Source organism: Xyrauchen texanus, chromosome 37 (genome assembly GCF_025860055.1).
Source record: "Xyrauchen texanus isolate HMW12.3.18 chromosome 37, RBS_HiC_50CHRs, whole genome shotgun sequence".
Classification (NCBI taxonomy): domain Eukaryota; kingdom Metazoa; phylum Chordata; class Actinopteri; order Cypriniformes; family Catostomidae; genus Xyrauchen; species Xyrauchen texanus.
Genome location: NC_068312.1, coordinates 31993606 through 32006556, shown reverse-complemented (window position 1 = coordinate 32006556; position 12951 = coordinate 31993606). Strand labels below are relative to the sequence as shown.

Sequence of the window (12951 nt, the reverse complement as noted above, 5' to 3'; positions counted from 1 at the left end):
TATATTGATGGCCTCAAAGCTAACAGACATGGACTACAAGCCACACACACAAAAACAGAGTACTTGAGTCTTGAATTGTACAAATATTTTACATATTTTATAAACAGTTAAATTGCAAATGTACAATTATGCAAGTCTTTTTCCAATTTAACTGTACCTTTTAATACCTTTTTAATTAACAATTTAATACATATTTTGACATCTTTTAGTGCTTCTTACAGGCATTAAAAAAAATTGGAGAGATGAAATGTATCTTTTGTTTAGTTTTAAATTAAACTGAATTTGTATTGTTTTCATTTAAAAATACATACTTACACACTTTTCTTTTATTTAAATTCTGCATTTTTCACTGGCTCAGCTTCTGCAACAATGAACCCGTATGGTCAAAATCAAAGCCCTTACATACATTAAATACAGCAGCTTATCACATTACAAATACCCAGACACCCAACAAGACCCACACACAAATGACAAACAGCAGTTAAAGTCTGTTGAACCTAACAGATGAAAATCATAAATAAAAAATGAAATGTAATGAAATTAAATGTAATATCTACATTCCTTGAAATAATTTTCCTACAATTGGATTTATTTCACAAAAGATTTACAATCAGTCTCGTTGGTGAGCATTGCCACTAGTGTTTCTTTGCCTTCTCTCTAAACTTTTTTTGGTATTCAGCAATCTTTCTCTCAAAAAACCCTGGAAAAGAACAGATAAGGAACTTTGAGACAATCATCTTGTCAAGCAAGAGGCAAAATACAGTTCTGCAGTGCAAAACATTAAGTGTATCACAGTATTCTGAAAGCAAGAAGGATTCTTTTTGTTTTTGTAGTTCGCTGATTTCAAATTTAAATTCAGTTTTAAATTCTTAATATAACTTTGAATAAATGATAGGACCTCATTTATAAATAAAACCTACTACACTAACAAACTGGCATTTATAAAGGCAAAATTTACATTAAAATGTTCTTCTGTATGGCAAGTGTAATCATGCATGCATTTATGTGTAAGAGAATGAATTGAGAATGAGTACTTAAATGTAGCACAATGAATTGTGAAGAGAGAATGTACACGTATGAGGGGCATGTTTAAAAAGCTTGACAACGGTCAAATATGTCCATCTAGCACATATAACAAACACATCCTGTGTGAACGGTCCCTTTGTTGGTTTGGAAAATAGAGCTAATGGAATATTCCTAAGCTCAAGCATTCTCTTTTTCGGAATAAATGCTTTCTTAATAGGAAACTGGTGTGCATATAATTGTGGTAAATACATGAATATTGTTTCTAAATAGCTTTTGAAATGATATCACTGGTTAAGATATTGAGTTGAATAAGAGCAGAATAGTAATAGTACGGACCCCATGAGTGCACTAACTTTTAAGAGCACCTTGCTATAACAGCACATTATGAACATTAATTATGAATGAATAACTTAGTTCTCATATGCAATTTATATTGCATTCTTTCCTGTAGGTGGAGTCCATGCACATGATTTTGAGATTATTTGTGATTATTAAAGTGGAATGGATTTAGGAACATTTTGTCAGTGCATACAGACAAAAAAAAAAATAATTTTAGGCATATTCTCTAGCTATATTTGGAAAACATACTACCTATACTTTTTCTGCAGTACGTATACTGAACTATGCAAGTTTTATTCACGCAAGGTATACCTGGATGACATTGTGCATTTGCCAAAATGTGAAGCACTGTATATATCAGAGCAAATTATTTTAAAATATATCCATTTAGGAAATAATTGTACATTTAGAATTAGCACATCTTTATAAATAAGGCTCCTGGTCTTAACAGTAAGTGAATGAGGGTGTTTCTTACCTGTGCCGTCCTGAGATGCGGGTCTCTGTTCAACCTCCTGAATAAAGAGGTCAAACATCTGCGTCTGTACAAATTTCTTAACAAACCGCTGTGTGCTCTTTGATTCTATAGCTTTACAGAATCTTTTTCGCTGGAACACGCATTGTTTATCTTGGCCATTCCGTACCATGTACTTAGAAAAGTGGCCGACCGTCTTAATAAAGAATGGCAAAAATGCTTCTGGGACGACCCGGTTCAACTCCTCAAGACCTGAAGTGATGAGAAATTATATAAGCAATCAATGATTTTGACCTAGGACAAAATAAATCTTCATACAGTGTGAACTTGGCTTTATGCAACAGAAACGTTGCTTACTTGATTTCTTATTTTTGGCACCGAGGGCCTGCTTGATTTCATCTTTGAGTTTGTGAGGTAGTATCGTGTCCTCATCTCCCATCTGTTTGAAGAAATATTTTAACTATAGTACATTCTGCACATCAATCCCTTTCTATGACAACACATTTCAAAATGAACATTCTCTATGAAATAAACATGGACGCTCAAACTTACACGCTTGATAAATGTCTCCTTTCTGCCTTCTGACAAGTCAACAACAAGCAGCTGGTTGAGCAGAGATATTTAAATGTTAGTTTACATAGATTGAAGTGTAGAGAGCTTGTAATGTTTTAAACGTTTAATTCACTCAAAATGTTAAGTTCTTTCATCCTTTACTCGCCTTCATGTTCCAAACCCATAAGACTTTCTTTTGTGGAAAACAAAAGGAGATTTTGTGCAGAATGGTAAGGACAGTCACTATTCTGATTCATTGTGTGGAAAAAAGATAATGAAAGTGAACGGTAACTGAGGCTAACATTCTGCCTAATATCTCCTTTTGCATTCCACAAAATAAAGAAAGTCAAATGGGTTTGCAACAACATGAGGGTGAGTAAATGATGACAGAATAATTATTTTTTTGGGTAAACTATGCCTTTAAGAGTGTCATAAGGCACTCACATCTGTCTGGTCAGTGGCCTGTTCAGCAAGCCGTTTCTGGACACCCAGCAGGTATGGTGTGGGTGCCATGACGACGTCAATTAGGATCTCTGGTACGATGGAGATGAGAGTGTGCTGCCAGATGAATGGATAGAGGAGAACTGCCACTGCATGGATCACCTGTGACAATGTACTAGAGAGAGAGAGAGAGATTGGTTTGATCATTGTTATAAAGTACATGTAATCTAGACATGTCTTTGAGGTTCCATCATTTCACTTTTGAAAAATACTATTACAAAATAGATACTTCTGACTCTAAATTCCATTTGGATGAGCCATGTTTGAAGCCATTGTAAAATTCCTATACGTAAATACACACCTGTGAATTGTTGTACATTCTATATTAATGCACCAAATTGCTACATTGCTTGGTTACAGAAACATCCTATCCACCATTTTCCTAGGGGGTTCTACTGGGGAAACTAATGTGGGTGCGACTTCTGCCGGAAACCGTTATATAGCATTCGTTAACTCCAGCTGCAGTCATATTAGACCATGTTTACAGCTGGTATAAGACACTTCGGATGAATTGATCGCAAATGTTCAGCACTATATATAGTTGTAAACGGGGTGCAAAACGTTTTGTGATTGGATCACAAAACATTTACAGAGGAAGTCAAAAAAGCATGTGGCCACATCACATTTAAACAGCGTCCTGATGCGTACAATGTCTCTGCTTTGATTGTTTATGATGTATTTTAAATTCATTAGAACTGCATTTTGCATTTTTAAATGCCCGATGAAGGTTGACCCGAATCGTTGCAATAAAATTTTTATTATTGTATTCCTTTTTTCTTTTATAATAGTTGATATCTTACACCTGCCAATAATTTATAATATTTTACAGTATTCTGAGACAACCTTGGAAGAGCTTGGCAAGGTAATTAAGGCCTTGCCTACAGGCACGGCTCTGGGGCTAGATGGCTTTGCCACAGAACTGGCTCCACTTTTGTTATAAGTTTATACGGACTCATTAAAGAATGGAAAGCTGACACAAGTCCGGATCAGTCTGATTCTTAAAAAGGACAAAGATCCAAGTGAGTGTAAGAGTTACCGTACAATTTCAGTGATCCAGCTAGATGTTAAAATCTTGTCAAAAATTTGGGCTAACTGATTAAGTTATGACATCTCTTATACATATAGATCATGTGGGTTTATTCAGGGCCATATCTCTTCTTATAACATTAGGCGTCTCATCAATATCATGGGGTCAGTGGAGAATGATCAGACTCCGGTCACTGCCATCTCACTTGATGCCGAAAAGGCATTTGATATAGTAGAAGGGGATTATCTTTTTAAGATTTTGGAAATGTACGGGTTCGGGAATACTTTTATTGGATACTTTATAGACACCCGGTAGCGGCGGTACAAACAAATGGATCCATTTCAGATTATTTTACTCTGGATATGGATACCTGGCAGTGTTGCCCTCTTTCCCCATTATTGTTCAGTCTTGCCCTGGAACCATTAGTAGCAGCGATAAGAAAGGAGAATGATTTTCCAGGGGTGATGGCGGGAGGTGTGGTGCATAAGTTTTTGCTTTACGCAGATGATATTTTATTATTCATCTCCGACCCTACTAGATCTATGCCTTGCCTCCACAGAATTATTAATTCCTTTTCTCAGGATACAGAGTTAATTAGTCTAAATCCGAAGCTTTGGCACTGACAGCATACTGCCCTGTAACAGCTTTTCAGCTGGGCGCCTTCTAGTGGCCCAAACAGGGCATTAAGTATTTGGGTATTTATTTCCAGTGTAGGGCTGTGCAACTCTGCGAGAACCAAGTTATAAAAGCTCTCACACAGAAGAACATCTCCACATAAATAAATGCACCCTACACAGCAAGGACCGTAAAATGCAATCTCACCCACATCTGCTCCCCTCTCTCCCATACATCACTTCAGGTCATTCTAGAGTCACCTAAAACTAAGTAATAACTTATCCTGTTCTGTAATGTAAAAGGTTTTTGGATCATGCATGTTTGATATCATTCAAGAAGTCTCAATGCAACTGGCGAAACAGTCTCATTCCACTTCAGCAAAGTCAAACCACAGGTAAGATTTTAGAACTTCGTAAAATACTGCATTTTATTAATGACATGTCCCTCCAAAAATATCTCAGAGGGACCAGATGCTGTGTGCAGATTAGGTGCATTCTTTGTAAACATCAAACGACTTAATCAATCACAAGCTTCAAAGCTCTACTTACAGCTCCCTAAAATATAAACCAAATCCTGGATAACATCAAACACACACATCTATAAGAACAATAGAATTGCTTTGTAGTTAAGTAAAGATGACAAAGGAATCAGGGAAGTCTGTAACCAGATCTCCCATGTTTTGCCATTGCATGTAGTTGTTCAATTGCCAGGTATGTTACCTTGACTTGTGTTTTATTTTTAGGAATGTTTCTTTATTCTGATCTATTCTGAATTTGGCTCTGATTGATTTTTGTAACTTACGTTTTTAATCCTATCTGGCAAATAAATAGTTATTATTTTATTTATTCTGTATTCCTCCGAAATCATTTATATCATTACTGGAGCTTTAATATAGGAGAAACTGCCCCAGCAAATTTGTGTGATTTTTAGTTTGAGTTAATTTTGACCCTTTAATAAAAAGATTTGAGCAATGTGGACGTCATTACATTTATCTATGATTGGGAAGGTTAATGTTATTAAAATTAATTGTATTCCAAAATTCAACTACCTGCTATTCCTGTAGATTTCCACCTCTCTTATTTAAAGCAATTTGATAGCATAGCGAAGTCCTTCGTTTGGAATGGTAAGCCTCCCTGATTACACTCTAGTAAATTACATAGGCCGATTGACAAAGGTGGGGCTGGGCCTACCCAAGATTTTTATTCACTAGGGCTGTCAATTTAACGCGTTAATTCAGTGCTATTTAATTTTACAAAAAATAATGCGTTCAAAAATGTACGCAATTAAATCGCAATGCCCCTGGACCATAATAAGAAAGATTCCTGAGAAATGCAAGCTTGTAGTACCACCTCTTTACTCCAGAGGGCAGTAAGTGAAATTTCAGCTGTATGAGCAACATGCAGTTTATACAGTGAAGAAAGCACTTCAGTAGGCAGAACAACACAAACGTGCATTACGTTCTTGCGTTCAAAACACTTGAAGGAGCGCAAATGCGAACTAAGGGATCTCAAGATGTGTTTAAAGATTGAGTATTAAACTATATTTAACTTGAAACAGTGACCTAAACATTTTATGTTTATGGTGCGACGCACCATATATATATATAAATGTGTATATATGTATCATTTTTTTATATTTAAAGAAAACTATGTATAATTATTTCATCATTATATATTGAATTATTGTTATATGAGGGGCTTTCTCAGCAAATATTTGTATATGTGATTAATTAATCGGGACACCATGTCATTAATTTGATTAAAAAATGTAATCGATTGACAGCCCTAGTTTTTACTATTATGCATTCGGTCTCAGACATTTGGCTCATTGGTCACTTCCAACTGAGAGAGCCCCTCCCTGGTTTTGTAGCGAACAGGAGGTTCTTTTGGGATTCCCAGATCTCAGTTCTATATGGGGAGGGGTAACTATATTCTAAAGGGGGAGGGGTAACTGTGGGGTTTAACCCTCTGGGGTCGGCAATACTCCGTCATTTATCGTCATATAAATACAATCAATACATGATTATAAACTATAGAGGGTCTTCTTTTTTTGTGTACACTCATATTAACATCAAAACCTTGTGTTTTTTTTTAAATAAATAAAATAAAAAGGGTGAGCTTTCAGCAGTCTCTGTGTTCACGATCATATTTCAGAAACACGTCACTAAAATTAACTTAAACTCCGCGAATTCTTCTCACACAAACATGAAACATATGTCTAAAGAAAGCTTAAAATGTCTACTTTTAAATAAAACAATTCAAATTTAAAACAAATATTCTCCTGCAATGTAATCTGTATGAAACAAAGCGATGTACGGTTTTCCTGGCACAGCTTCATTATCTCTAATGTGATCCCACCCACCAGCAGAGCACGCCATTCATACGCTAATGTGCTGAGGCGATCAAGGGAAAACTACACGCCCCCGACTGCGAGATTTGATGTAAACACAACACAACTCAACTTTTGTTGAGGCGATCTTTTGTTGATACACAGGCGATCAAACTCTTGGCTATTAAGGAAGAGTTAACATTTTTCTCAGACGAAGAGGTGGACATTTGTATTTTGAAAAGTGTCTTGATCCAGCAGAGGATACAATTTCAAACGAGTAAGTCATTTAGTTTTCATTAGCTGACATGCTATTTTATATAAACGTACATATTTTACTAGTGGGACTGTTTCCAGACAGGATTCAAAGTTTGACATTTGACATTCAATGTATTGACATGTCCTAATAGGCAAGTTTTAGTTACATGTAAATGTTGTTATTTACATTGTATGCTGTATGATATAAATATGATATGTAATATGATATAAAAATAATATGAATGTTAGATTATATTTTAATGTGTTTATGCTGCCTCGTTATCATCAACAAAGCTTGTGCTTGCAAATATGTGTTCAGGTTAAAATGCACTTTAAATATGCCCATATTAGAAAATCAGCATATTATCATATGTATTTTGGATAAAATAAATGCAGTCTTGGTGAGCAGAAGAGACTTCTTTTAATGGTAGTGTAGGTCTAAAATTAAGTAAAGTCTTTATGTAAAGAAAATATATAGTCAGATTACTTCTTTTAACTTAAAACTTGATTTGATCATTAAATCTCCTCACATTAATTCTCTCTCTGTCACATTCCTCATTGATAGGCCCAGAGGAGTGGTCTTTGTGTCCTCAGGTGTGAATCTCATCAATATTCATGATAGTTCACGCCTCCACGCATATTGCCACACAAAAGTTAAATGACTATATTGTTTTGTATGAATGAGTGATCAGGATGATTTTCACATAATTTTGTAGCAAAAACTCAAGGCTACAAGATCCAGTTCTCAAAAGTCTTGTGGACAAATGTTTAGTATGTGTTATATGGCCTTATTTCAGTGACTTAAAATTTTCATTTTTTCAAAAACCATGCATAAATGTTATTTTCTCAAAAATACAAACCTGTACATACATGTTGCTCACATATTATTGTAGCCCAGTTTGTGCTGAATACATTGTTATCAGACTTTAGCCATTAATATGTTTTTAAGCAACTGAAAAAAGCACAAATGTCAAGGCATGTCAAAACTTCTCCAGGGCCCAAAACACCCTCAGACCCCAGAGGGTTAATGTTAAATGTGATTAATTATATATATGTTGTGGTTTTTTCTTTGTGATAAGTCTATGAATCAATAAAAATGTTCAAAAAAAAGTCTACATCTAGAGATGCAAGGGTGCGCCTTATGCAATTTAAGATTTTACATCGATTCTATTGGACCCCCTCTAGATTATATAGGCTTGATCTTAAAGACACACCCACCTGCTGGTGATGCCAATCAGAAGATGGGGACACAACCCATGTTTATTGGTGTGTGTTAAGGTCCAAGAATTTTGGTTCATGGTTCAGTTTTATTTGTGACGTACTAGGCACTCAAATGTAATTTTGCCTAGACTTTGTATTTTAGGCGATGGGGCGGTCATTAATATAGGAGATAAATACATAAAGAATTGGATCCTAGCCAGTGTTATAATCATCAGATCATACATACAAATACATAAAAAATAAAAATAAAATATATATATATATATATATATATATATATATATATATAATTATTTTATTTTTTTTACAGTAGTTGTGAGGTTTATTTATTAATTGATTAAATTGGACATTCATTAAAAGAAACAGATCATAAGTCATATGTCTGTGAATTGTACCACACTGGTCTCACTGTATGTTTTTTTTTTTTGTATGCAGCCAGTGAAGAAAACAATAGAAATACATGTTGTCTATTTATTGTCTCTGTATTATTTCCCTGTACCCAGTCTAATTAACTCATCACATTCAACTCAGACTTCAAGATGACAACCTGAAAAGAATACAAGTTCTTTTGCCATGAATACAACAATAGTGGTGCAGGTAACACTGATGAATGTGCAGGTAAATATGTTATTACCCAAGCTCTTCAGCGATGAAAATGATCCGTCGCTCTAGCACTGTAGCAGCAAACACCTGGATCACCTCCTCATCTGACAGACAACTGAACAATGTGCGGAAATCCACGTGCTCCAACCACGAGTCTGTCGGGCGAGTCAAACTGATTATCTACAGATAGAAAAACTGATATTTTATTATTGCGTTACATAAGATTACATAAAAAAAATAATTGCTTGAACAAAAATATGTTTTTGTAATACAAGGTAGGCTGTTTTTGTTTGTTTTATTAGTTATTTTAAACGTAAAGTGTTATACATTATGTAGGCTGTAAAAAAGATTGATTAACCGAGAGATTAGATACTGTAGATAGATGGATATATAGACAGACAGACGGATACTGTCAGCAAGCTATGCTGATGAAACAAACTATTTAACTACACTATTGGTAAACATAACTATATACACCTTATTGCAGAATTATGTGTAATACTATGATGTAGGGTATGTCGAGATCACTTGAATGGAATGTCACATACAAAAATGTGCTGGAGGAGAAATTCAAGCAGAAATAAGTCAAGTTGGTACACATCACAGGGACATGCCTTAAAAAAAGTCTGACCTTCTCCCTTGAGCTATTAGCTCGGCTCAATTTCCTGCTGTTTTGTGCTGCGTGTTTGTGGATCGCATGTCTCTGCCTGTAAGCTTGCAACAGATTACCTTTCACCCCCTTACACTTACTGTCATTTTTACTGCTCTATGGTTTATAATTACTGGGAGATAAACAAAACCAGCCTTTATTCTCTGACACAATTTTACACACAGATTTGATTTCCTCTTCCTTTGTTGTTTTTGGATGGGAATTTATTGACTTAAATCAAGTAAACTTGTGTTTGTCCTTGTTATGCTGTTATCAGTTGACTTGAGTTGACCTACCGCTGGCTTGCGCAACACTGCTTCTGTAATTCACTGATGTTTAACTCTAAACACATTGGTTGTGTAGCTGAGCAGTACCGTAATCAGTTTCATGTCTAATGGTGCATCTACACTGGCAGCCAAAAGTTTGGAATTATGTACAGATTTTGTACAATTATGGCAACTTCCGGTGTGAGAACGCTGTGCACTTTTGGCTACGCTTAACATTCGGACTATTATATATATATATATATATATATATATATATATATATTTATTTATTTATTTATTTATTTATTTTTCCCTCACGTGTTTGTTTTCATTTATTAGTCAGTGTATAAAGTTAAAACCTGTTGGCATCTGGATCAATAACACGTTTGGAATTGGATTCTATGCCTCAATTTGTTTCTGCTCACCAGAGAATAACAGCATTCACCTGCCCTTGGAGACTGGATAGCTCACACTCCATTTCACAGGTATGTCACAAGCTCTCACTTATATCTGACATTCACTTCTCTCTGCATGGGCATTGAGTGAGTCTCCACTCTCTTTATCACCTGTGTCGACAGTTCTTTGACAGGTAGGGTAGTCTTCCTCTCGATCAACTGTTAGATGTAGACTAGGCAGGGTTCTGGCTAACGTGATATTGTTGATTGTGGCTGCTGTAGCTGGCATCTCATGACTGTTCTTGCTCTATAGCTCTATATGTCTTGGATTTCATCTATTAAAGCACTTTTATCTTCCTTGCTCTCGTCCTTGGCATTCATGCCATGGAAATCCATCTACTGACATCACGACTTAAGAGTCTTAAACTGCCATCTGCGTTTAGACTCTGAGACATATGAACTCTGTTGTGAACTCGGAATACTCCGGCGGCCGCAGTACATCCATCACTCGCCACAGAATTTCCAGTCTGTCTATCACTCATCTCCCGCAGCAATTATATCTATCTGGACAAAATGACAGTGCTGTAAATCTGATGTTGCATCGGCAAGATGCTGAAACTCACTTTCACTGAGGCATTTAACTAAAGATGATCACTACTCCACATTAAAACACTTCAGATTTGTTTGTCAGGATTTGGTACTATTGAACTGTCTCTCTATAACGGACAATGCGTAAATTCTCAATGAACTCATCACTGATAAAAAACTGGACATTCTACTGCTAACTGAAACCTGGCAAACACCTAATGACTTTGTACAACTAAATTTGCTTACTCTACATGGATACAAATATTTGTCTAAACCCCAAACTCACAGAAAAGGGGGCGGAATAGCTGTTGTTTGTCAAGATGGCATTAGAGCGGTTTTGAATGAATTTCATAATGTCACGTCTTTTGAATATCTGGCTCTCAAGATTGTTGGTGAAACTCCTCATTGTGTTATTGATTTACTGACCTCAAAAGTACTGACCTCACTTTTTCCTCTGAACGTAGTGAAATACTCACTCTTGCCTGTACTATGTCTCCCCATGTTAGACTGCTTGGTGATTTCAATATCCATGTTGATACTGACTGTTCAAATACAACTGAACTCATGAATGTTCTTAAATGCTTAAATTTAACACAGCATGTGAATTTTTCTACCCATGGTCATGTTTGCACATCAGGTCTTAGTAATGTTTCTACAACTGGTACACAAATTGGCATTCTCGGATCATAATCTTATAGAATTTTCATAAAATGTTCCTCTGTAAGTCATATAAGAAATCTGTGGTACTTATCTCAACCTAAAAGCAGTCAACCCCTCATCATTCTCCACCTCTTTCTGTGCACCCTTACTTTCTGACTCTATGAAACTGTCCTGTCCTTCAAACACCCTCTCTAATTATGATTCTTCTATCTACACCCCCATCAAGACACAGCTGGTGCCTTGTTCTTGCTCATCGCCTTGGTTTGCTCCTGAACAGCGTGCAATGAAGAGAGTGGGTCATCGTCTTGTAACAACTCTGTAAAAAAAAAAAACGGGCTCCACTGTTCATTCATTTTCTCTTACAGAATATCAGCAGAAGTACAGAGCAGCACTCAACACAGCACATTCAATGTGCTTTTCCTCTATCATCCAAAAAGCTGTAGACCTAGAGCCCTCTTTGCAGTAGTGGAGTGCAGTAAAAAGGCCAATGCTGAAAACTTACTACATGCCAGCACATTAGCTGGAGTACAGATAAAGACCTTCCCTCGTCCAACTCTGATTTATAATAAAGGAGTAATCCGCACTAGAGAGCTGGACAACGTGGATGAAGAAGAAATAACACATGAACTCAAGACTCGAGGAGTAACAAATGTTAAAAGAATAATAATCAAAATAGAAGAGCGAACAATCAAAACTAGTACGTACATACTCACTTTTAATAAACCACTATTTCCAGAAAAAATTTGAAATTGATACCCAAGTGTTCCGGTGGACCTATTTGTACCCAACCCTCTGCGGTGTTTCAACTGTAAAAGGTATGGGAACGGATCTAATGGCTGCAACAACAAACATACCTGTTGCAACTGTGGGGAGGAGGGCCACGACATAAACGGTTGTGAAAATCCACCTAAATGTTGTAACTGCTCAAGTGACCACTCAGCTGCATCAAAACAGTGTCCAATGTGCATCAAAGAAAAAAAAATACAGAAGATCAGATGCATCAGTTATCTTGAAGCAAACAAAATGGTGGCTGCTGTGCTGTCCCTGTGATTACTCTGAATAAAACCTTCAACTCTGCTGCAAAAAAAGCTGTGAGAACAATAGATTGCCAGACAGATATTACAGGAACTCAGTGCGAAACTCTTCTAAATGACATACATTCCGATCAGAGCTCAATAATAGAGAACCAAAAAGCAAAGAAAATCAAAAGAATGGCAAGCTCTCCACAATCAAAAGCACTCTGGGATGAAACTTCAAAGACCAGGCAAACTAGAGATTTGGAAATGATAGAGGGGGAATATCATAGTAGAAGTCTGTAAGCCTGTTTATCGGTCCAATGGCAGTCTCCAATAATATGGGTGAAGGTCTCTGTGCGTTATTGTTTTTGTTGTTACGCAACACAACAAGATTAAATGAAATACATTTTCTCTTATGTATTACCTCGTCATTTCATC

At 36.1% G+C, this 12951-nt stretch overlaps 1 protein-coding gene across 5 annotated transcripts in view; it reads right to left on the bottom strand.

Annotated features, from left to right (window-relative positions):
• Positions 1 to 94: 94 nt before the first annotated feature.
• LOC127630538 (DENN domain-containing protein 2D-like) overlaps positions 95 to 12951 on the bottom strand; it is a 32450-nt gene continuing 19593 nt past the window's right edge. For 3 of the 5 annotated variants that reach the window (XM_052108178.1, XM_052108177.1, XM_052108180.1), the window contains exons 11-16: positions 8971 to 9119; positions 2834 to 3005; positions 2390 to 2440; positions 2195 to 2276; positions 1841 to 2089; positions 99 to 700 (exon numbers count right to left, since the gene is read on the bottom strand). In XM_052108178.1, the coding sequence (XP_051964138.1) occupies positions 636 to 700; positions 1841 to 2089; positions 2195 to 2276; positions 2390 to 2440; positions 2834 to 3005; positions 8971 to 9119 (768 nt within the window). In that variant the 3' untranslated portion in view covers positions 99 to 635. Of the gene's footprint in view, positions 701 to 1840; positions 2090 to 2194; positions 2277 to 2389; positions 2441 to 2833; positions 3006 to 8970; positions 9120 to 12951 lie in introns of all 5 variants that reach the window. The other 2 variants (XM_052108181.1, XM_052108182.1) reach the window with 2 other exon arrangements.